The sequence below is a fragment of the Nelumbo lutea genome, chromosome 3 (genome assembly GCF_056320005.1).
Source record: "Nelumbo lutea isolate HS-2025 chromosome 3, American lotus-T2T, whole genome shotgun sequence".
Classification (NCBI taxonomy): domain Eukaryota; kingdom Viridiplantae; phylum Streptophyta; class Magnoliopsida; order Proteales; family Nelumbonaceae; genus Nelumbo; species Nelumbo lutea.
Genome location: NC_142686.1, coordinates 59,153,796 through 59,176,755, shown reverse-complemented (window position 1 = coordinate 59,176,755; position 22,960 = coordinate 59,153,796). Strand labels below are relative to the sequence as shown.

The 22,960-nt window shown below is 39.7% G+C and overlaps 2 protein-coding genes across 2 annotated transcripts; one reads left to right on the top strand and one right to left on the bottom strand.

Annotated features, from left to right (window-relative positions):
* Positions 1-279: 279 nt before the first annotated feature.
* LOC148865190 (uncharacterized) lies at positions 280-9,916 on the bottom strand. The gene is made up of 6 exons (XM_088978571.1): positions 9,627-9,916; positions 9,408-9,464; positions 8,710-8,863; positions 3,146-3,243; positions 2,965-3,030; positions 280-669 (listed from the first exon to the last, which is right to left on the bottom strand). The coding sequence occupies exons 1-6, from the start codon at positions 9,747-9,749 to the stop codon at positions 631-633; spliced, it is 537 nt and encodes a 178-aa protein (XP_088834697.1). The 5' UTR covers positions 9,750-9,916; the 3' UTR covers positions 280-630.
* Positions 9,917-16,324: 6,408 nt separating this feature from the next.
* On the top strand, positions 16,325-19,812 carry LOC148865189 (alcohol dehydrogenase-like). The gene is made up of 10 exons (XM_088978570.1): positions 16,325-16,814; positions 16,974-17,110; positions 17,524-17,570; positions 18,038-18,363; positions 18,448-18,530; positions 18,629-18,704; positions 18,853-18,914; positions 19,006-19,101; positions 19,222-19,383; positions 19,504-19,812. Exons 1-10 carry the CDS (start codon positions 16,766-16,768, stop codon positions 19,618-19,620), a joined length of 1,155 nt encoding a protein of 384 aa, XP_088834696.1. The 5' UTR covers positions 16,325-16,765; the 3' UTR covers positions 19,621-19,812.
* The last annotated feature ends 3,148 nt before the right edge of the window (positions 19,813-22,960 follow it).

Here is a 22,960-nt window from a genome sequence, read left to right as displayed (position 1 = left end):
GTCCTTTAAGAATTCAGTGTATCCATCAATACGGTAGTGTATCAGTCGATACAGCACCGATAAACTTTCAACTAATATATTACTGATACAGGACGATACAGTGAAAAAATTAAGAAACACCCCATCTCTGACTGTTCCCATATGAATTAATTATTCAAAAATACGATATGATACAACAAAATGATTGTAAACCTTGTTCTGTTGTGGTTCAGATTGTAAATCTCCGGAAATTATTTGCTCCCTTATCTAGAGATGAATAACCTGTTTTTATAAAGCACATTAGCACAATTCAAATATGGAATTTGATCAACAAAAAGAATCTTTGTAACAGGTAACATGTCGCAGTATATTAACGCACTTCCCAACAGTTTACCAAAAATACAAATGTTGTCAAGGTAAAAAGGGCAGCCATCAACGTGTCTTAGTTCTCTTCCTAGGCCCAGATAATTGAATCGCCTGATCCACCATCCATGTAAGAGAAACAGTCGAACCATGCGGCATATATTGCCTGGAGAACCACAGATAAAATATAGTCTCCGTCTCCAAGAGAGCAAGTTCCCTCCAGTAATCCCTTGTACATCACCTGGTTATAGAAACTGACTATGTTGCACAACCAAACCAATCAACGCATTAATGGAGTGGAATGCCCCCGCCAGCATATTCAATCTCCTGAAAACACAGAAACACTTGGATGTTGGATGTTAAGTGGCTTCACAAGTGTTTACAAGTTTGCCAACTTTGCAACAAAAGCCAATATTACAAGGGTTGCTTCTTCCCGAGAAAACAAGACGGCTACTTGGACAGGTTTGCAAATCCAACTGGAGTTATATTCAAACCATGTCTGAAATTTGTCCACAAAAGTCGAGGTGAATTGACAACTTAATTACATTTTAAGTGGTTACACTTTTCCATCCTGAGTGTACCCAATAGAGTCAACATGAGAGCATTTGTCAGGAGTCCAATCATTTTATGCATAAACATTGCACTTTGGCACATCAACACAAGTATAATCCAATCTGGTCGCCTTCATGTATGTAAGTTGTTTCTCATCTATCTAACCAGAAATTTAATATCAGTTTTAAACAAATATGTTTCCTTTAAGCCTTTAACAGACAAGTCAAAAACCATAACTATTCAGACTTCCTTTTTATTCTCTGATCAGTAACTGATAGATGCTCCCATTAAGTACTGTTGCTTTTCATTAACGGTCCAACAGAAAAATAGTTTCTTTGAAATAAAATAAAAGGTCAATTACAAATTACCCCCTGTAATTTGGGGGTAGTGACATTGTCCCCCCAAACTTTCATTTGTGACAAAGACCGATCCTAAACTTTCAGATTCTAGCACTTTAGCGCTGCCGTTAGCCAAGGTTCTAAATATCGACATCAGTAGGGTGTATTGGCCTGTATCAGTAATTTTTTTTTTTAAGTTTCATTTATTTTTTTCGAAACTGGTTCAGAGGGATTGATTTAAGGCCCGGCTACCCTCTGAACCGGTGGCTGACCCGATACAACCCCTGGAGGGGCATATTGGTAAGCCATCGGCATGATACATATTGACCAATACGGGCCGATACTTACCGATACTTTGAACCTTGCCGTTAGCATTCCATAAGTTTAACTTCAGAAAAGATTCTTATGTGCATGTTTAAACATTTCAAAAACCCAAACTACCCTTATATCATTTTATGAAACCATCTCACCGAAAATTGATAAAATAAACAAAAAACGAAAATAAAGAAATAATAAGAAATTGCAGAAAATACAGGAAATACAACAAAAAATGAAGGCCAAGAGAAAAATACAACAAAATACAGAAAAATATAAAACTGCAGAAAATACAACAAAAAATAGGAAAACGGGAAAAAGGAAATACAGAAAACACAAAAAATTGCAAAAAAATAAAACAACTTAAAAAATTAAAAACAAGAGATACCATGCTTTAACATGCCTATTTTTTGTTATTTTTGTACTTTCTTCTCTCAGACTGTCAAACTTTAAATGGGAATTTTAGTAATTTTACCTTAACAGTCAAGCCCATAAATAAGGCAGGTGCAATGTGCTGGAATTTGAAAGTTCAGGGGAATCACTACCCCCAAAGTACAGGGTGGCAGTCTATAATTTACCCTAAAATATAGGGTAAAGCAGGATTTTAAAAACAACTTTTTTTTTTCAAGTTTTAAACATTAAAAAATGAAAATCCAAAATCAAAATTAATAAAGATACTTGGAGCCTACTGCATTTTCCTGCTAAACCTTCCAAACTTGTCATCTAATGCCTTTCTCAAAATGCCCATTGAAATACATCATTTTCTTCAAATAAAATAAAGACCAAAATGCATTTTATCAAAGAGACATCAGGGATAGAGATCCCTAGTAAACTTACCATATAGAAATTTTTATGGTAAGAAATAAGAAAGAAGAAATCAGACATCCCAAATCAAATTACGATTTTTTGTCAGCTTGTTTTTTTTTTCCACATTGTTCTCACCCAAATTTTGTACCCACTGTCAACTATTTATCTTTAAACCCCATTAGATGCCACACTATGACTTGACCCTTGTTATACATGTTGGATTTTGCTCACTTTGTGTTAATTAGACACTTGCTGGAGCAAAAGGATCACACTTCTGTCAACTATTTACTCCAGTACAATGTACCTAAGCAGCAATTTGCTCCCTACTTGTTCTCTTCTTATCTTTTTTATTACCACCCCACCCCCTTAAATCTCAGAAGTGTGACCCTTCAATTTTAAGTGGAAGTTTACACAATGGGCTCAGAAATGACTGCAGTGGGATTATAAACCTAATTGGCCTTCGGCTTATTCAGTTATGAGTATTGTTCAAAACAGCTACCTACGCTGCACATTTGTTTCCAGAAACAAAGAGCAAGCTATATACTTTAGAAAAGGGTAAAGATAAAGGACACTGAATCTAAATTCATCCAATTTGGAAAGTATACTGCACCTGAGCAGGGGGTAAGGACGATACCCAATCTGATGCATGTGTTGGAAGAAGACCCAATGTATTGAGCTGTCATAAGAAAATAAACACAAATGAATAACCAGGAATACCTGATTACTTAATGGTTGGTAGTGCAAGAAAAGGTGTCATTGCATCAATATGATGTCAAACAAGTGCCTCTTACCTTCCAGACACCCAATGCTAGACCTACCAGGTTCAAGGCAATAAAAAGTAACTTGGGTGCAAGAATATCTACTTTTGAATCCTTGTAAGGCTCAAAAACTGCACAAGTGGCATTGGACATGATTAAATCAGAATTGGATATTACTTAGTCTAAGCAATCTCTGAAGTAAAAGAAAATGCAAATGCTAGATATTTTAATACAAGAAACAGAAAGAAAAAGCAGCATAAAATCCCTTATGTCTTCTCTTTCTTATTTTTAGCTTCTTTTCTTTATTTTGTCTTTTAAGTGTCTGTGGGTAGGAGAGAGGGGTTTGCAGCAAGCTGCACCTGGGAGCAATGTAATTGTGCTTGCATCATCCTATCAAATTTAAAAGCATATTTTAGTTAAATGAGTGAAGAGCGCAAACACACACACACACAAACAATTCTACACATGAACCACAGTGACAATGATACTCTATTTTCTGAAATTTGGCCATGCCAAATACAATGCCTTATTTCATCTCAAAGACATGCCACTCTTCTATACAACTTAAATGATTATAGTGGTATATGGAATGACTGCCATTTTTGGAATTGCCTTGCTGTTTTTGCCTCAATCAGCAACACAACACCAAAAACATTAGAAACCTGTTTGGTAAAGACAATTCCACATGGTGCTTAAGGTGTTTACATCAGTTTAGTTAGCAGTCCATATAAGCTGATCACAAAGGAGCTGTGAAAGGGGTTAAGGAATGCAATCCATGAGGTGGGGGTGGGGAGACTCAGATGACGTTTATAGAGGGAAAGCAAATTCTGGATGGTGTGCTAGTGGCTAGTGAAGTTATTGATTCAAGAATCAGAATGGGAGGGCAGGGCTGGTATGCAAAATAGACATTGAGAAGGCTTATGATCATGTGGAGTGAGGTTTTTTGGAGGAGGTTCAAAGGCTTATGGATTTCGGGAAGAGATGGAGAAGCTGGATGTATGCATGTGTATCCTCGGTTTCCTTCTCGGTCCTCTTAAATGGGGTTTCCTCAGAATTTTTCAAAGCACTAAGGGGTCTAAGACAAGGTGACCCAATTTCTCCTCTTCTTTTTGTCTTAATGATGCAAGTGTTGAATTTGCTTCTGTCGAGAGGAGTTCAGTTGGGTTTATTTGAAGGCTTCTCAGTTGGTAGACGGCCCTTGCATCTCTTGCAGATGATACACTTGTTTTTCTTGGTGCTCCAGTGGAACGAGTTCTTAATTTGAGGCTGTATTAGTTAATTTTGAGCTGTTAACTGGTTCGAAGGTGAATTTGTCTAATAGTATTCTAATTGGAGTGGGGGAGGTGAGTAGGGAGGTGTTAACAGATTGTGCAAATGCCTTTGAATGCAAGATTGGTGAGCTCCCTTTTTATTACTTGGGTTTGCTGGTGGGGGCAAAAAAGATTGGATGGGTGGAAAGCAAGATATTTGTCTTTGGGAGGGAGAATTATTCTCATTAGAAGTGTATTGTCAAATCTTCCAACATACTATTTGTCTCTTCTATAGAAGGACTTTCTTTGGGAAGGAGTGGAAGGAGGGGGTGACAAGAAACTCCACTTGGTGAAATGGGAATAGAGTATGCAGACCAAAATAGGGAGGGGGTTTGGGGATTAGAAGAGTGAGATTTTTTAATAAAGCTCTTCTTGGGAAATGGTTGTGGAGGTTTGGGTTGGAGAGGGAGAGTCAATCATTATGGATGAGAGTGGTGGTGGGGAAATATGGACTGGTTAGGTTTGGTTGGGAATCAAGGGAGGTCAGGGCTTCCAATGGAGTTTGTGTGTGGAAAGGTATTATGAAATTTAACCAGGAGTTTAAAAACTTCAGTTGTTTCTTGTTTGGAGATGAGGAGAGGATAAGGTTTTGGGAAGATGATTGGAGTGGGGTGGATAAGCTGATGGAGGTGTGTCCAAGGCTGTACACTCTCTGAGCATGAGGTCTCCATCAACCAATGTTTTAAGTGTCATGGGGATCAGAAGGCATTAAGGTTACAGACCATTCGAGAAATGAGCTGTGGTGGAATGAGTGATCTAATGGAAAATATACAGTCAAATCTTGGTATCAAGGTTCAAAATATCAATACGCCCCTGTGTATCAGCAGGGGTGTATCGGTACTTAAAATGGCACGCTTTTATATTTTTTTAGTTTTTTTTTTTCAAAATTTCGTTTTTGGGCCTATTTTTAACTATATTTTGCATTAAACAGAGGCCAGTTTCTGAAACACCTGTAAATAGGTGTATCATGAAGTGCCCGATATGATACGCCCAATATGGGGCATATCGTATTGAAAATTTGAACCTTGCTTGGTATTCAGCATTGTACAAGATTTTTTTTTTTTTTGATAAATAGCATTGTGCAAAAATTATCTCAAGATTGACCCAAGTGTGGGCATTTAGGGCAACCCAGTGCCCCTGAGCTTTAGCTTGGCTTATTTCTATGGATACTGTACTCACTGATGATCACCTTAAGAACAGAGGTTTCTGTCTTGTTAGCGTGTGCTACTTATGCAGAGAGCAAGAGGAATCTGTGTGCCACCTTTTTATCCATTGCAAGGTGACTATTTTCATGTAGAAGCTATTTTCTGCATTGTTTAGGGTGAGATATCCCCAACCTGGTTCCCCTGCTCAGATCTTTTCTTCATGGCCAAAGTTCAAAGGTTGTAAGAAGGCCAAGCTTCTATGGTCCTGCAATCCTTTTGCAGTTTGCTGGTGCATATGGAAGGAAAGGAATGGGAGTTGTTTTGAAGACAAATGCTGGAGTTTGAAAAAATTAGTGGTGGCTATTAGCAAAGTCTCTTCTGACTTGGTGCTGGTTCACCCTGAATTTGCTCAGATAAAAAAAGAAGATTTAGGGGAAGGACAAGCCTGTGACTTTGATAGTTATTTCAGTTGATGTTATGTATTTTGAACAATTAGTCTATTTTTCTATTGAGTGTATGGGTAGGTGTTGCCTTGACACCCCATCTAGCTGTACCTGTTTTTGCTTTCATTAATAATTTTTTTCCCTTTTACTTTTCAAACAAAAAGCCATGCTAAACACCACCTACATTTCTCCTGCTTTCAACTAAGTCTAGAATATATGCATCATTTATTTTTTAACAATATATACATATTTCATCTCATGTTATTCTTAAACACTTTACATGGCACAACTACATGTTCCAAGTAGTATGCCATAACATATGGAAAAACTAATCTCATAATATATGAAAATTAGCTGTGCAAATGTTGGTGTTTCAGATCGGTTGAGTTCAAGTGGGAATTCCATATTGTGATTGTTATTGATAGTCAACAGATGTGCCTGGAACAATGTCAAATGGGGAATACAAAGTGCAACATAATGTCATAAGGTCAACTGTTTTTTGTTTCAAATTACTTGGTGTAATGGTAAAATCCCAGGCTGGCATGCATGAGAACACGGATAGTGGGTTTGAATCTGATAGCTGCTACTTTGTGCAAAAAATGGCAAGACTGTACCCAGTCTACCCTCCCAAGACACCAGATAGCTAGGACTGACATTAGGTAATGGCATTTTTATAATCAGATATGGATATGGGAAATGGGGATACAACTCTCCATTTCCTAAAATTCTGCATATAGATACAGGTATCTATCCCATTTAATATGCTTGTATCATGCATTTATATCTGGTTTTTGAAGCTAAATGACATTAGTAAAGACTTATGTCCTGCCAAATTTAATTAAGTTTTTAACATGTGCAGATTTTTGAAGTTTAAGCATACCATTTTACATATTTTCAAAAGTGTAGATATAATAAAATACATCTAGAAGTACCTATGCAGTATCTCTATCATATTTGATAAGTATCGTATTTGACATCGGTGCACTAGGCATGTACAGGTATCTGGATATCATAGACTTAAACATGAGTAACTCCTAACTCTCAACTTGGATGTGAGATATTTTCCATAGCATAAAGGCAAAAATGGAAATAAGAATTACCAAATAGCTCCTCTAAATTCTATGATCTGGCATAATTAGATCTATATTCATTTATGTTTTAAACATTCCAAGTTACTTATAATAACAAAAAAGTAAGTAACCACCAACTAAAAATTAGTTATTTTCCTCCAAATGTTAAATGCTTAGATCTTCTTCTTCCAGGAGGGAGAAGAGGGACTTGGACCATCTAATTTTGTCTAAAATGATAGTTGCATCCACTAGCTTCCAGCAGATAGGTTTCATTTAATTGATAAGGAAAACATCATTAAAAGAAAGTAAATATGAAGTCACAACTCACATAGTCAGAGATCAATCACAAAAGGAGAATATGAGTAAGAGAAAGAAGGAAGACTGAATCCTACAGACAACAAAAAACCTATAAAAGCCTCAAACTATCAAGGAAAAGAATGCTCGCAGTAATTGCTTATGCCCATATTTTTTATAAACAGATCAGGTCATTGATCTTCTGTGGAAAGAGAACCAACCTTAAATCAGTAGGCAAGGTCAGGGCCTCCCAAATAAAATAAGAGAAACTCCAAAGGCCTCTATTTAGCAAACTCAAATACAAGATCACATTATTAAGGCACTTCTCATTTCTTGATTTGTAACACTGCAGGTGTTCGTAATGGTCTGGGCTTGTCCCTTGTGTTCTTGAACAATTTGTATAGGAACAATCACTCTAGAATGGGACAAATACCTAGTGGGAAAACTATTTTGGGTGCTTGGATGTAACTCCTCCAATCCCTGGAATCTCATAAAAGAATAAGGATGTCCTACGGTTGGAAAAGCTATTGGAACAACTTGGTTGTGGGTGACAAGATGCAAGGAATTCAGGGAAGTCTCCATCTCTAAGTATTTTCATTTTAACATTATATAGACAATAATAGATGGTTTCTGCCTTCAGAGATCCTACTGTATAAAAAAAAAAGGCTCTCTTGAGTTGAACAGAGAATAAAGAAACAATCATAACAGTGTGGGAAAACATTAACCAATTGAATAAAGCGAGATTTAGAATTTAAATTAAGAAACATTAACCAACTGTAAAAATGTTCTGCCAGGAAGTATAAACCTGCCATTAAAAACAAAGGCATCATTGATCACATTCCAGTATCAGTAAAATGCCAAATTATATTTTAACCAGGTGAGATTCCTCTTTTTTTTCCTGATAAGTACAAGTACTGTGTGCTTAGTCAGCACACTTCAAGAACATCGGATCAGTGTCTGCTACAACAATTTCTGGTAGAAAGTTGTCTCTGTACCTTAATCCTTGATGTATCTGCATAAGATAGTAAATTGCAGTATCCAGATGCTACACTTCATGCCCAACAAGCAACAAAGCATCAAGAAATAGCAATTGGTAGGAAAATACACTTCATACATAACATACAGAAATTTCCTAGACACTAAATATTGAAAGCAGAAAAACCAATAGTTGCATCGATTAAAAGAATTACAATGCTAATTAATCACAATATTTTTAAACAAACAGAACTTATCAGAATGTATATAATATTACAGAAATTGCAAAAAGCTCTTCATGGTCATTTTTGTAAAACAATAAATAACCTAAAGCAAACTAACACTAGTCTTGTAGCATACTCTTTCCAACCCCTTGGAGGGCGTTTATGGGTTGCCAAAGAGCTGAAAATGTGATGCCAATGCTAAACAGATGAACTGCACTTCCAGCCATCCACATCATGAAGCCCATCATTAGCAGATTCTTTAAAGGCGATTGGGCCACTTCCCAAGCTTTCTGTTCATGAAAAAGAAGTGCAAAATGAGAATATGTTAAACAGATTTTTGTAGATAGCAAAAAATGTCACAAAAGAGCATTATGAGATCATAATTCGTCTAAAGTGGAAAACTGAACAGCATGCTCTAGATAAACAGAATCAAACTAAACAAATTGAAGGAAAGAATGCTCACTTATGAAAAAAAAAATCTCGGATGTAATGTCCGAAAAATTTCAGCCCATTAAATCGTAAAAACTTGCTTCCTAGCCCTAAATGCGACTATGAACCTTCTTCTCACTAGAAACCTATAGCAGTGACGATAGTGAGTTGCTTGATTCTCTAAAATAGAGTCAGAAAAAGAAAGAAACGAAAACTAAAATAACACTTCAGGAATTGACCATCTAAAATCGATAAGTGTATCAAGTAGATTAGTTTTGAATCACAATTCCAAACACTAACCCAAAGAACCGACGATTGGAAATTTCAGAGAACTTCATGCCAGTGTTACACAAGATGAGAGCTATCATCAAAGGTAACCCTAATGGGGGACAAAGGCGCAAATACCTGCGCTTTCCAATTCGCTTCGGCGTCCTTCTTTTGGCGACTAACAGTCGAATCATCCTACAGGAAAATCACCCAAAAAATCAATAAAACTTAAAGAAAAAATTCATGATTCTAGATAGAAACAAATGGCAATAAGAACCTAAAACAAAGCTCGCGGTGTCAATCTGTTATGGAATTTGAAAAAAAAAAACCAAAAAAAATATATATATATATATAAACCTGATCTGAAGAAGCTCGAGCATAACCAAGAGGATCCGGAATATCCCGAGAGGAAGGGGAGGTTGAATTATCAGTAAAATCGATGGCCCATCTTCGTGCTACGACTCCCTTGCCCTTCTCCATTTTCTCTCTCTCTCTCTCTCTCTCTCTGCTGCTTCTTTGTCTGTTGATCTGTTTGTTTATTTGAGTCTCCTGCGGTTTAATAAAAGACAAAGCAATTAGGTCGTTCAGTTCCTCCACTGAAAGGCTGAAACTTCCCCCAACTTTTAGACATTAGCATATGGAGGAAAATTACAAAATTACTCCACTGATTATATATTATTATACCCAAAAAAAAACTGTTACAAGCCTATGTGTGATGTTTGATTACACATATGGATATTACTGATGATCCAAATGCCCTCGTAGACCGTACCTGTGCAATGGGAGTGTAGCTGCTGTTAAAACCCACCATCATTTTTTATGAATTCTTTTAAATTTATTAGAATTTTTCAAAACGTCTAAAATTCACCATGACATCTCCCAAGTTATTCACATCATGACTAAACTGCCCCTGGATTGTGAATCAGCCTGTTAAACATTTTTTTAAAACTGAAATTCCCTTAAGAGCTCAATCTTTCTTGCTCTTAACCCAGAGTGCATTTTCTGCTGTATCTTCTGGAGCATGCGATATCAGTTGAGAGATCATAGTTTCAAAACTTTCTTTCTCGACAATGGGGTAGAGATGCGACAGAGGCGTTTAGGCTATTCAAAGCAATGCCATTTGAAAGGAATGCTGTGTGCTGAAATGCGATGATTGTAGGGTTTATTAGGTAGGGTGAGATTGCTGCTGCAATAGAGTTGTTTGTTGTGTGCTGGATGCTGTGTGCTGCATCGATGCCAAACATCATCTTTATTTCTCTAAGCCTTATTCAATTATGCTCAAACACCAAGAAGTAAGAACCTTTAATGGAGAGAGATACCAAGTTGAAATATGTTTACATTTATCGGAAACATCTATCTCTCTGTTCATAATCCAAATACATACATTTACTGTTCAAATCGATTCCCATCTCGTATCCCTAATCGTATACCGTCTCAGCCACAGCTGATGCATGACCGTGTGGAACGCATTGTTCGGCCGCGGGGACGAATTCCAAACAAAATGCTGACTCGCCAGTCGCCACCATCGCTAGATTCTCGTATCTATCTCCCTTGCACGTGTTATCCAATTACTTCTTCATCCCCTCAACCCCTCCTCCTGCCCCCACAAACACAGCGATCTCCGACCATCTCAGCACGTCCATGAACGGAAGACCGAGAATTGGACGCTCCGTAATCACCACCGGCACGCAACCGAACTGCAACGCGTCTCCGATTCCTGAAATATTTCCTCCGTAGAAAAACAAGCAGAACTTACAACACGGGATCAGACGGCTCGGATTTGACCAGGAACTGGGGATCGCCACGCAATTCGTTCGAGAACATCGATTCAAGCTTCCCATTTTGATCCTCGTTGCCGTTTAGGTTTAAGTAGCCCAGGTACTCGGCAGTTCCGTTGCCGGGCGGCGCGTGAAGTTGTTGGTCGTTAAGGTGAGCACAGCTGACATCTTTGTGAGGGATGAACCTACCTTCGACGATGTTCCTGTCGGAGTTCATGCCAATCCCGCTACAAGAGACGTAGAAGTGGTCAGCCCCGAGTGTACGGTTCCAAAAGGGGAAGTCCGTCCGCAGATTCCTAATCAACCGGACGATCCCTCTGTAGTTACGGGAGGAATCGTGGGGGAAAGGCAAGTAGAACAAATGGGCATCCTCGGCGTTGGTCGTTACGAAGGAGTTTTTCAGGAGAGAATCGTGGAAAGAAAGGGAAATAACGCGGGCATTAAACAAAGAAGATAGAAAAGAAAGATTTTAACGGTAGAAGAAGGGTAAAATAATAAATTAATGATATCCGTTAGTCAAGAAGCCATTATCTCACTGACATGGTGAGTTTTGTTCGTGGTGGTGTAATGGATGAAGAAGGTTATCGTGAAGGATCTAGATGTTAGTGCTGCTGCTTGTTGTCTAAGCTGGAAGTTGTTTGGAGGGCCTGTGGCTTGCCACGACGGACAATGGGCTGTGTCGGGTATGGTACAATTATATGGATCGTGACGGGCTTGTGGTTTTAGGTTTAGAAGTCGGCACAGTATGACATGACTAAGCGGGCCCGCGTTCCGGCACAGTCCAAAACAATCCATATATAATATATATATATATATATATATATATATAATTTTATTATATTATATTATTTTACTATTATATATATAAACAATTATATATATCAAAATTCATATAAAATAAAGATAAATTAAAATCTCCTTGTACTATGGGGTCAATGATACTTTCTTTTCCGATAAACACCCCCCGAACTTTGGCCATTAGACAAAGAATCCCCTCTATTAATATTTAGTTAGTTAATTTAAAAAAAATATATTCACCTAATTATTTAAATTTTTCTAAATGCCTAAACTACCCTTTTCTAAGTTATTTTAAAAAAGGGTATTGTCAATAATCTTCCATTCTTAAATGAGGAATGGCAGGCGGAAGAACTTGATAGAGCAATTGTAGGCCTACACACATGAATTCCAAGAAAAGTAGATAAATTTGAATATGAATGCACTCTCCTTGAAATCAACTTAAAGCTCCTGCTGAAAGAAAAGAAAATCAAGTCTGTTAGTTCCTGGCTAACAACTTACCGTGAATGTGAATGAGTAGAATCTTAGGGTCCTAAGCTCGTGTCATACTGAAACCTCAAAAACTCTAATTTGTTCATGAAAGACTCTTATTGCATAGATAAGCGATTACCACATATTGTGATTCAAGCAATTCTAAAGAATTTCAGTCTTTAATTGAGAAAACTAAAAAGGGGGAGATTGTGATTTCTGGCATATGTTGTGATTCAAGGAATACTAGAGAATCTCAGTCTTTAACTAGGAAAACAAAAAAAGGAGATTGTGATTTCAGCTAGAGAGAGAGAGAGAGAGAGAGAGGAGGGGGGGAGTTGTGTCTTTCTCTACTCTATGTGTATTATTGCTACTTCATATTTTTACCTTGTTTATTATCTTCGGTTCCCAAATTTTTATTAAAACTAATAATAAATAATAGTTTGTCGTGTTCAATCTTATAGTTGAATACGTGTATGCATTTATCATCATTTAATAACTGGATTTCCGATTTTATTATGAGAATATGCATTTTTCAGTTTTCTCTTACACTTGTAAACTTCTCGTCGGATGTTTGGAATGAAGAGCATATTACTCAGTACCGGTGGTTAGCAGCCGTTACTAGTAGCCACACCAATTTGGTCTTTATCCTGTGTCTATGACCACCATGCAATTAATGAAGAGGGGAGAATTGAGAATTTCTAATAATCCTTTAAACGCACCGGTGAGAGGTGACAAAACGAACTACCGAATTCTGTTCGGAGATCGTATGAAAAAAAGGGAGTGGAGACCAACTGTGGAACTCTATTTTTTTATATCTCAGTTTCGTTTATTATCTAATTAATAATCCTTTAAATGCACCAGTGAGATGACAAAAATATTTTTCGGTGAGAATCAATGAGGATATTTTTTCAGTCAATTGGGTTTTAAGGGAGAATAGCAAAAAAAAGAAAATAGAGAAAGGTTAGTAGGGCATTTTGGTAAGTTAACGCTTTTGTCATCTGATTTAGAGACTGAGGGGGTATTTGTCGCAATATAAAAGTTCAGGGGTGTTTGTCGCAGTATAAAAGTTTATTATTCTTTTAAATTTTTTTAAAAATATGGCTTAGCCCAATCTGTGACCCGGCCTAGCCCAAAACTCTACTGTGGATCAACTCGGCTTGTGGCACTGCACGGGTCCATGCGAGCTTGGGCCATGATCATACCAATCCAACCCCCAAAGTATCACCAAAAGAAAAAAATACAGCCCAGCTCGGCCCGCACTTTGCACGGGCAGCACGCGGGCCATGCCGATCAACATAGCCAAATTTGCACTTGAAAAGTTTGTTGCTATGGTTGTAATGGCACCATGGTTCTTGTTCAGATCCTATCAGAGTTATACCATCGGAGAAGCTTGGTAAATTGATTCCATAATTGGTAACAGGTCGAAAGGATGTTAAGTCAAGGTCACAAATGATTCTTCTAGAGCTTTGGTTGATTTGGACACTAGACTATTTCGTGAATATTCTCTTTTTAATAAAATCATTTTCACTTATCAAAAAAAAAAAGCAATAAACCTCTCCCAACAAGGAATTAACTGCTTTGCACAACACAATACCATTTTTTGTTTGTTTCAACGAAACATTTCTAATACAACTTACAATTCTGAAGCTTCAGATGGAGAGAGAAGGCAGGGAAATCTCGAACTTCAACTGTTAATCTTCCACTGAAATAAATCTGATACTGTATGGATTGAACCCGGCAAGCCATGTTTATTAGGAATGAGCAGGAGAGACCTGATTTGGCTGATCAAGTTGCTGATCCATTTCCGAGATGCTCAAAGACGAAACCATTGTTTGAGATGACTCCTTAAGAGGATTATCACCATCTACTTCTACAACCGATCTTTCCAAGGTGGGAATAATAGGAGGCTTTATTCTTCGGGTAACTGTCATCGTCAACCCCTCAGTTGTGTGAATGGTTGTAGAAGTAGATGGTGATAATCCTTTTAAGGAGTCACCTCAAACAATGGTTTCATTTGTGAATGGTTGCTCCAGTTGTGTGAATGGTTTCATTGTCAACCCCTCAGTTGTGTGAATGGTTGCTCCTGTTGTCATCTCAACCTAACCTGTACATTTTTTTTTTTATTATTTGTTCATTCTATTTGTGAGTGTACCTTTGGAAAGTTCTATACAGAAACATATTTGGATGGATATGGTCAAAATAAGTATAGATGGAGATGAAATGCAGGACTTAATGGAGGTGCACCAGGAACTATTTGAAAATTGAAATGGCGAACAAGGATCGCGAGCACCACTACAGTCTGCGAGGTTCATTAGTGCATCTTGAAAGAAGAGGATCTGATCAGCCACCAGTACTGATTTGTTTAGTGAAATGGCCAGCACCGTTGATGAAGACGCCGACGCAGTTCTCAGTGATGTTGAAGGGGACGATGCGATTCCGATTGTCCTCAACGACCCATCTCAAGAATACATATCCGTGGAGAGATTTAGGGAGATCATTTCGGGGCTTGAGCGCGAGCGGAAAGGTAGAGAAGTTGTGGAGAATGCAAAATCCGAGCTTCAGATTTAGTTCAATCGCTTGAATGTGCTAACGCATGAGGCAATCAAGAAGCGCGACGAGAGTGGGAGGCAGAGGGAGGAAGCGTTGCGTGAGAAGAAAAAAATTTTGTGATCCTCCGGTGGAATTGTGACACGTGGCACCTCATGCCAACTAAGTATGGCCTCTTGGTAGCTCGCCATAAGTGGCTTGCCACAAGCAGTTTGCCATAGGCAGCTCACCATAGGTAGCTTGCCACAGGCAGTTCGCCACAGGCAGCTCGCCATAGGCAGCTCGCCACAGGCAGGCTATCAAAGCTTGCCATCAGTTTGCCATAGGCAGCTCGCCACAGGCAACTCGCCACAGGCAGCTTGCCACAGCTCGCCATAAGCAGCTTGCCACAGGCAGCTCGTCACTTGTAGAGAAGCTCAGTACATGAGTAGTTTGGCATATCGTAGGAAGATCTCCTGCCTGACGACCTAGCCTAGACACCGACCCGCCGACTAACACGGGCACTGACCTGACGACCTGGCCTAGACAGTGACCCGCCGATTAACACAAGTGCCGACCTGACAACCTGGCCTAGACACCGACCTGTCGACTGAGGCAGGCGCCGACCTGGCCGCCTGACACAAGTGCTAGCCTAATGACCTCGAGGAGTTCATCATCGTACCCTGGTTCTGACGGGATGTGACAAGTCTTGCCGTTTGGAGGCTTTTCACCCACCTAACCCGCGAGGACTCTGGTATATAAAGACCTCACCCCCAAAAGGGGAGGGGGATGGAAAAAATGGAGGTAATCCTTGCTCTCTAGCTCTCTCGTTTCTCCAATATTATTTTTAAAGCTCTCTACAATCAGAGTGCTAATTTAAGCGTCGGAGAGCCCCTACCGAGAAAATACCCCCGAGTCCTCTGATTCAATTCTCACAGGTCCCTCAGCTCCCGCCGCGTATAAAGATGAGGAAAATATGGAGTTTCCATAGGTAGGAAAAGATGGAATTCTTGTAGGTCTCTCAGTTCCCATTACCTGCAAAGGAAATGATACCACCTCATGCTGAGGGCAGTCGGGTTGCACTGCACCAGGGAGTTTCACCATTCTCCAAGACACAGGCCGTCTAGTAGGGAGTTCGCCACCAGGGAACTCGCCACTAGACAGTTCGCCAATAGACAATTCACCATCAGGCAATTTACCATCAAATAGCTCATCACTAAGGCACGTTACCGAAGCAGATGCTTGAGACTTAAAAATGAGCTTCCGAAGTAGAGATAGAATGTTGCACGACAGCTCGATGAAGCAGTTAAGGCAAGGAACTCGTGAAGATTGGAGGTCGAGGTTGCTGCTCATATGCCTGTCAAGTCGCACGTTTCAAGTATGCATACGTTTTTAGAACGCGTGGCACGCTCTTACGCTGCTGATCGAGAGTGCCTGTACCGAAGCCGAACTCCTTATGGTACATACGCACACAATGACGATAACGAGAGTACGGTAGCCACCAGGCCAAATATCTGAGAGCCGGGTGTTATCTGGACGCCTGTCGGTAGGGACTCGGGAGTAATCCCAAAGGATCCAATCCAACGGATATCCAAGCAATTGAACGGAGACACGAGAGAAGTCTTTCCCACTTCTAAACTCTGCTCCTCCCTCGTGCCTACAGGTTTTGCTTCTTTACTTCGGTCTCTGTGTGCTACGAACCCAAACCACGTTTCTGTGTGTATGTTGTTTTTGACGAAAATCGCACTGCAACGTGGACGGCAGTTTTATCTCCAGCTGTTTCTCTCTCCTTTATGAGCAGACTCGAGTTTAAATGCAGCCCCTGCTCAACTTGCCACCCCACGTTCAGTTTATTCGTCCGCAGACACGGCACTTGTTTCAGTGGAAGCGTTCGGAGGAAAGCTTGCTAGATCTTGTGCAAGAACAATGTTGGTTTCCATGTCGAGCACTGCAGGCCTCGTAATCCCCTGCAAGGGTATATGGATTCGATTGCCGTTTCCTCTTTCTGCGTTTCTTTCTTTTCCTTGTTTTCTGTTCTGGGTCTTTCTTTTCTCTCGAATCATTTTAAAATGTTTGCATACTTTTTTTTTTTTTTCTTGTAACTTTCTGATAAATGTCTGCTCTGATTGTGCAGCTGCGGTTGCATGGGAAGCCGGGAAGCCGCTGGTGATCGAGCAGGTGGAGGTGGCTCCACCACAGGTCATGGAAGTCAGGATCAAGATCAAATATACTTCACTCTGCCATACTGATCTTTACTTCTGGGAAGCTAAGGTTAGTAAATGGTTACGACTTTATTTTCAACATTTAGTTGGGAACAGGGTTAGACACCATTTTTCTTTGATTTAATAATAATCGGTTGCTTTCTTTTATATTTTTTTTTATTCACATCAAATATGAACGAGCAATTTATTGTAGTTTATGGCTTCTATCTCTTTCGACCTGATTTTTTTTTTAATTTATATTAATATGAATATTAGATTTCCTCCAATGTAAATCGATCTACATTTTCCCTATTCACTGGTTTAGGTAAAATTTTCCTGCTAAAAGGACAAAACTTGGCAGCTTAATTTGCTTGACAAGGTTTTTAATTTTTGGGGCTTTCACCATACTTGTTACTTCCTGGGCTGTCCATCTGCAAGCATTTATATTTTTAACCTTAAGAAATTTGGGTTTTGGATTTTCAGGGCCAAACGCCATTGTTTCCTCGCATATTTGGCCATGAAGCAGCTGGGTAAGCTATTCTGTACGTCTACTTTTTGTCCTTTATTCCCTTCAACTTAGTTTTACCTTATAGACTGAGGAGAGGGTGTTGCCCCTAGTATTAGAGCAGGATAGCAAAGTGGAGAGGTGCATAGAGAATCTCATGTGATAGGCAAGTACTACTTATATTGAAAGAAAAATTTTATATAAAACAGTTGTAAGGCCAGCAGCATTATTGCTGTATGGAGCAGATTGCTTGGCATTCACAAACAACTGTTTTAAGTGTGACAGAAATACTAGGAAAGGATAGAGTGAAAAACTGGAAAGGATAAGGTCAGAATTGAAGTCATTTGTGCAGCTAACGATGATTAGTAGTTACTTAAGTTGCTTATATTTTCAATTTTTCACAGTTGTTGGATTTGTCTGATGGTGAAGTATATGAAGTAGAGTTTCTAGGAGACATATAGGGGAATCCTCATAAACAAAACTTGTTGGCAGAATTGTGGAGAGTGTTGGTGAAGGAGTAACAGACCTTAAGGAGGGAGACCATGTACTTCCAGTGTTCACAGGGGAGTGTGGGGACTGCAGTCACTGCAAATCTGAGGAGAGCAATATGTGTGACCTTCTGAGAATAAACACAGACAGAGGAGTCATGATTAATGATGGGAAATCAAGGTTTTCAATTAATGGAAACCCAATCAATCACTTTGTTGGAACATCCACCTTCAGCGAATACACTGTTGTTCATTCAGGCTGTCTTGCAAAGATCAATCCATTGGCACCTTTGGATAAAGTTTGTATCCTCAGTTGTGGCATCTCAACAGGTTAGTCAAACTTGATCTTGTGCCTATAAGAATGTTGCCCATAAGTTGTCTGTATATATTTATATCTTTTCTCTCAAATTTCAGGTTTGGGTGCTACTTTAAACGTGGCTAAACCAAAGAAGGGATCTTCTGTTGCCATATTTGGCTTGGGAGCTGTAGGCCTAGCCGTAAGAATTCTGCAATTCAATTACTTAATATCTAATTTCTTTTGCACAGCTTTTACTCTAGTTTTATTCAATTTTGTGTTTCTTTCCTTCATGTCTAGGCTGCTGAAGGGGCAAGAATTGCTGGAGCCTCAAGAATTATTGGAGTTGATTTGAACCCCAAGAGATATGTGGAAGGTAAGCTCATCAAATTCTTTTTATCAAAGTCCTTGCAATATTTAGTAAGCTGTTATTAATGGCGAAACCTGTTCTTATTAGTTTAACATGTTTTATCTTTTCTAATATCTTCATTGCCCTATATTTTTTTCTTTCTTCTTTTTTCCAGCCAAGAAATTTGGTGTCACAGAATTTGTGAATCCTAAGGACCACAACAAACCTGTGCATGAGGTATCAATCTAATTTCCTGTTTACAGCTCTGTTTTCTACTCTAAATATGGTTTTCTTTTTCTTACATATCCAATTCTCTTGATCCACACAGGTTCTTCGAGAGATGACGAACGGTGGGGTTGATAGGAGTCTCGAGTGCACAGGAAACATTAATGCCATGATGTCTGCTTTCGAATGCGTTCACGACGTATGCATCATTATATATCAAATAGCAAATTTCATACTTCATTTTCTGTTGATTCTTCAGTTTATTTTGTTTCTTATGATCAATTCAGTAGCCATTTACTTTGCCCACTAAACAATGTAGGGATGGGGTGTAGCCGTACTTGTTGGAGTTCCAAACAAGGATGCAGTTTTTATGACCAAACCCATTAATGTTTTGAATGAAAGGACACTCAAAGGAACCTTCTTTGGGAATTATAAACCTCGCACAGATCTTCCTTCTGTTGTCAATAAGTACATGAACAAGGTAAGTTCATGCAATCACTGAAGAGATGTTTGCATATTTCCTTTTACCAGTCTCAAATTTCTTGTCTTGAGTTTCAAGTGCCAAAAATCTTAGGAGGATTGCAAAACTTTTTCTCTGCAGGAATTTGAATTGGACAAATTCATCACCCATCATGTTCCTTTCTCCGAGATCAACAAGGCCTTTGAGTATATGGTTAGGGGTGAGGGTCTGCGCTGTATCATCAATATGGAAGAGTAGAGACTGAAAGGAACCATGGTATTTGGGCCTTTCTCAATTGCTGTCAATGTACTTGAACTTTCTTCCTCCTTGTTTTACTTAGCGTCTTTTTTGTACAATGTGAAAGTTGTAATCGTCTAATACCCTTCGAGCATGAACATGAATATGAAATCTTGACAAGTAGCCTATGCCAGAACTCAATTTTTATGGAAACTGACTACAACTATACACCAAAACTCCAGCCAAAGGAGGTGCTTCGGAGATTCTGTGGGCGTTGAGGACATTACAATTGTTTACACAAAATGGGTATTTGATGTTTCAGCTGGTTTATTGATAAAAAAAAAAAAAAAAAATGTTTCAGCTGGTTTCTCCTCCATTTGGCAAATTTCATCCCGGTATCCCTGCTCTGATCTGCCAAAAACCCAACTTCATTTTTTTGGATCTTGTGTGGTAGAAGAGTATTCAGGGACTTAATTGAATCATCATTCACAGTCACGGGCCTGGGCAAACATGTCAGGATTTGCACTGATGTGGCTTTGATTCCTCTGTATGTGGTCAATTTGAACAAAAGTTTGTTTTAAAGTGGTGTTGTCAATGGATAGGCATGGATCCCACCCGATAAGTATGAGCAGAACCAGTTTCGAATCTGACCTATATGGTCTGCAATCCGGACAATATGGTCTGACCAAATAAGACCCCATTAAAATCGATAGCTCAACAGTCAGTCCTGCATCAATTTGGGTCTTAATCCCTCGGCCCAATTGTAATCAGGACACAAAATACACCAACTGTTCTAGCCGGTCGGGCTGGGCCGGGTTTATGGTCAATTCAGGCCCAACCCCAAGTTTTGGGCCTAAGGCCTGAGGTCAAGGTTGATCTTTTCGATCTGAGTCCAGTCCAGTCCAGTCCGCACTGTAATCAGGTTTGAACTATCAAAAGGATATGCCTAGACTCAATCCAAAAATAGAAGTCTTACCCGAGTCTTACTTGAGACAAAAATTCAAGCCCAGTTTATATAAAATTTCGGACTGGGTTCAGTTGAACCTGCAAATACATACCAGTCCTTATAATTGTATCGGTTTGGTTTGTCAGGTCTACCTGTCCAGATGGGTGAGCATTTTGGGGGTGAATTTTTGGATTTGGCCTTTGAATCCATATTACTTATCTTACTGCTTAACCCTTCAGATATTTTTATAGGACTGATTGTTACTGCTGTTGATACCAATTGGCATAGAATTAAATGCTTTGATACTAAAATTATATTATAGGATTGAATATTTTGTTACCTAAATGATGTAGTTAGATGAGAATCATTTGGGGTTTTGGGTCAAATCTTTGAGAATTGTAAATATTTAGGCCATGTTTGGTTTGAAGGAAAAGATAGGGAAAGAAAGGGAAACGTAGGGAAAACTATACAAGGTTTGTAAGGGTTTCCTACCTTTCCTTTTCTTTCCCTACTCTATCCTTCAAACCAAATACAACCTTAGGGATTAAAAAAAAGTAGAAAAGTTTTTACAACAAACCCAACATTAAAAAAAGAAATAGAAAATTCAACAAGGTTTTGAGTAGGGCTGTTCATGGGTTGGGTTGGGTCGGTTTAATAGATTTTTTTCAACGACCCGACCTGGTTGGGTTATTTAAAGAGCAAATAAAATCCAACCTGTCATTAAGCAAAATCGACCCAAACATGGAGGGTCAGTTTGGTTAGTTTGGCATTGTTTGTGAGCAGCCCTATATTTGGTGTAAAATTTCCCACTCAAAAACAATTCTCAAGGCAAAAGTAATTCCTATTTAACTAATGTTTTATTGTTCTTTAATGTTAAAAATAAGTAACAAACTAGAAAGAATAAACTAGGATAAGGATTACCTAGTTAGGGAAAGACTATAAAATAAAAAACTAACTCAGTTCGGTTCTGTTCAGTTTTGGTTTTTGATGAAGGATGATTTGACTCGATCTATGAAACGACGACACGTGGACACTAACCCGACGTAAGCGACAACTCAGCATTGTGGCCCAATACAGCTAGGTAACGGGCCCATAAAGCAGCTCGCCACATCATATCGCGCAAAAGGAGGAGCTCGCCATGACGCAAGCTCCGGGTTCCCCGAGCTACCCCCAAAGGGATATTCCGAGGCAACTTCATCTCGCAAGCTAAGAAAACCAACTCGCCCAAGCTCCCAAGCAGACAAGTCATCCTGAGGACTAATTCTACTAAGGGTACTCCTAAAGTATTCCAAGCTCGCTGCAAAGTAGCTCGCAAGTGAGTCGCACGAGCATTCCATAGGAAGCTTCTATCTGATAGCCCGTACCAATCAGGCTATGCCATATCCCTTACTGACGGCGCAGTCCTTGTCCTTTCATCAGTCTGTGCCCACGTCTCTCTGTAGGCCGAGGCATGCCTATCACTTTGGGGACGTGTCACTCGCCCGGGCAAGGAGTACGTCACAAAGGCCACCTATGCAGCCCTGGCAGGTAATGGCTGTGGCAGGGGGCTCAGTGACGGTTATGCCCGGTCTCACAAGGAGCGCCCCTATAAAAGCCCTCAGGGCAGAGGAGAAACTTCTTCTTGAAACCCCCGATCTCTCGAGTATAGGAAAAAAGCGCGACCTCCACTCTTAGCCTTTGTTTTTCCCTTTACTTCCTATACATAGTACTAACTTAAGCATCGGAGTATTCCCACTGGGTAAATCCCCGAGAATCTTTCATTTCATCTTCTCAGGTGTCGTTTGTTGCCAACAAGGAGCCAGTCAGCAGTTAGCTAGGAGTGCCCGGATCGTGCTACATCATTTGGTGCCGTCTGTGGGAAACACTTCAAAAGGCATTTCTTTCTAAACTCTTTCAATTCCTTCTTCTTCCTTGAAACAATCCAACATTCATGGCTTCCCCTAGCAACGTCGGACGAAGCACGGAAATGGATAACTCCAGGGAACAACCCCAGATTCCTACTGTTTGTATCGGACAGTTCACCGTCCTCCTCTCAGCAGACGGAATCCCCAGCTTGAATGTGCCTCTCACAATGGCACCTGTCATGGCCTCATTCCCTACTACAGTCGGAACGACGTTCACCGAACCTTCGGTCGTGCCCCTAGTGAATAGCCCGAACCAGCTAGAGGACCTGATGCAGTGCATGAGAGCCATACAGGCCCAACTGCAACAGTTCTAACAACTTCAGCTCTATCAACAGCATGTGCTGCACCAGGTCTCCCAGTACCAGTATCAGCAGCAGTTCCCCTAGCTGCCCCAACCTCAGCTTCAACAGCCTCAGCTCCAACCTCAGCACCTGGCCTCGCAGCAAGCCAAGTCCCGCCACTAGAGCGAACACTCTGGCTGGGGAGAGGTCCCCCAAAATCTCCCAAAAAA

What these genes read in the sequence shown, in the direction of transcription:
- LOC148865190 (XM_088978571.1), bottom strand. Translation starts at nt 9,749, where the DNA reads ATGGAGAAGGGCAAGGGAGTCGTAGCACGAAGATGGGCCATCGATTTT. An exon ending in CTCGAGCTTCTTCAGATCAG is followed by an intron (nt 9,465 to 9,626) that starts GTTTATATATAT and finishes ATTTTCCTGTAG; the next exon opens with GATGATTCGACTGTTAGTCG. An exon ending in TAGCATTGGGTGTCTGGAAG is followed by an intron (nt 3,031 to 3,145) that starts GTAAGAGGCACT and finishes TTCTTATGACAG; the next exon opens with CTCAATACATTGGGTCTTCT.
- LOC148865189 (XM_088978570.1), top strand. Translation starts at nt 16,766, where the DNA reads ATGTTGGTTTCCATGTCGAGCACTGCAGGCCTCGTAATCCCCTGCAAG. An exon ending in TTTACTTCTGGGAAGCTAAG is followed by an intron (nt 17,111 to 17,523) that starts GTTAGTAAATGG and finishes TTGGATTTTCAG; the next exon opens with GGCCAAACGCCATTGTTTCC. An exon ending in TGGGAGCTGTAGGCCTAGCC is followed by an intron (nt 18,531 to 18,628) that starts GTAAGAATTCTG and finishes CTTCATGTCTAG; the next exon opens with GCTGCTGAAGGGGCAAGAAT.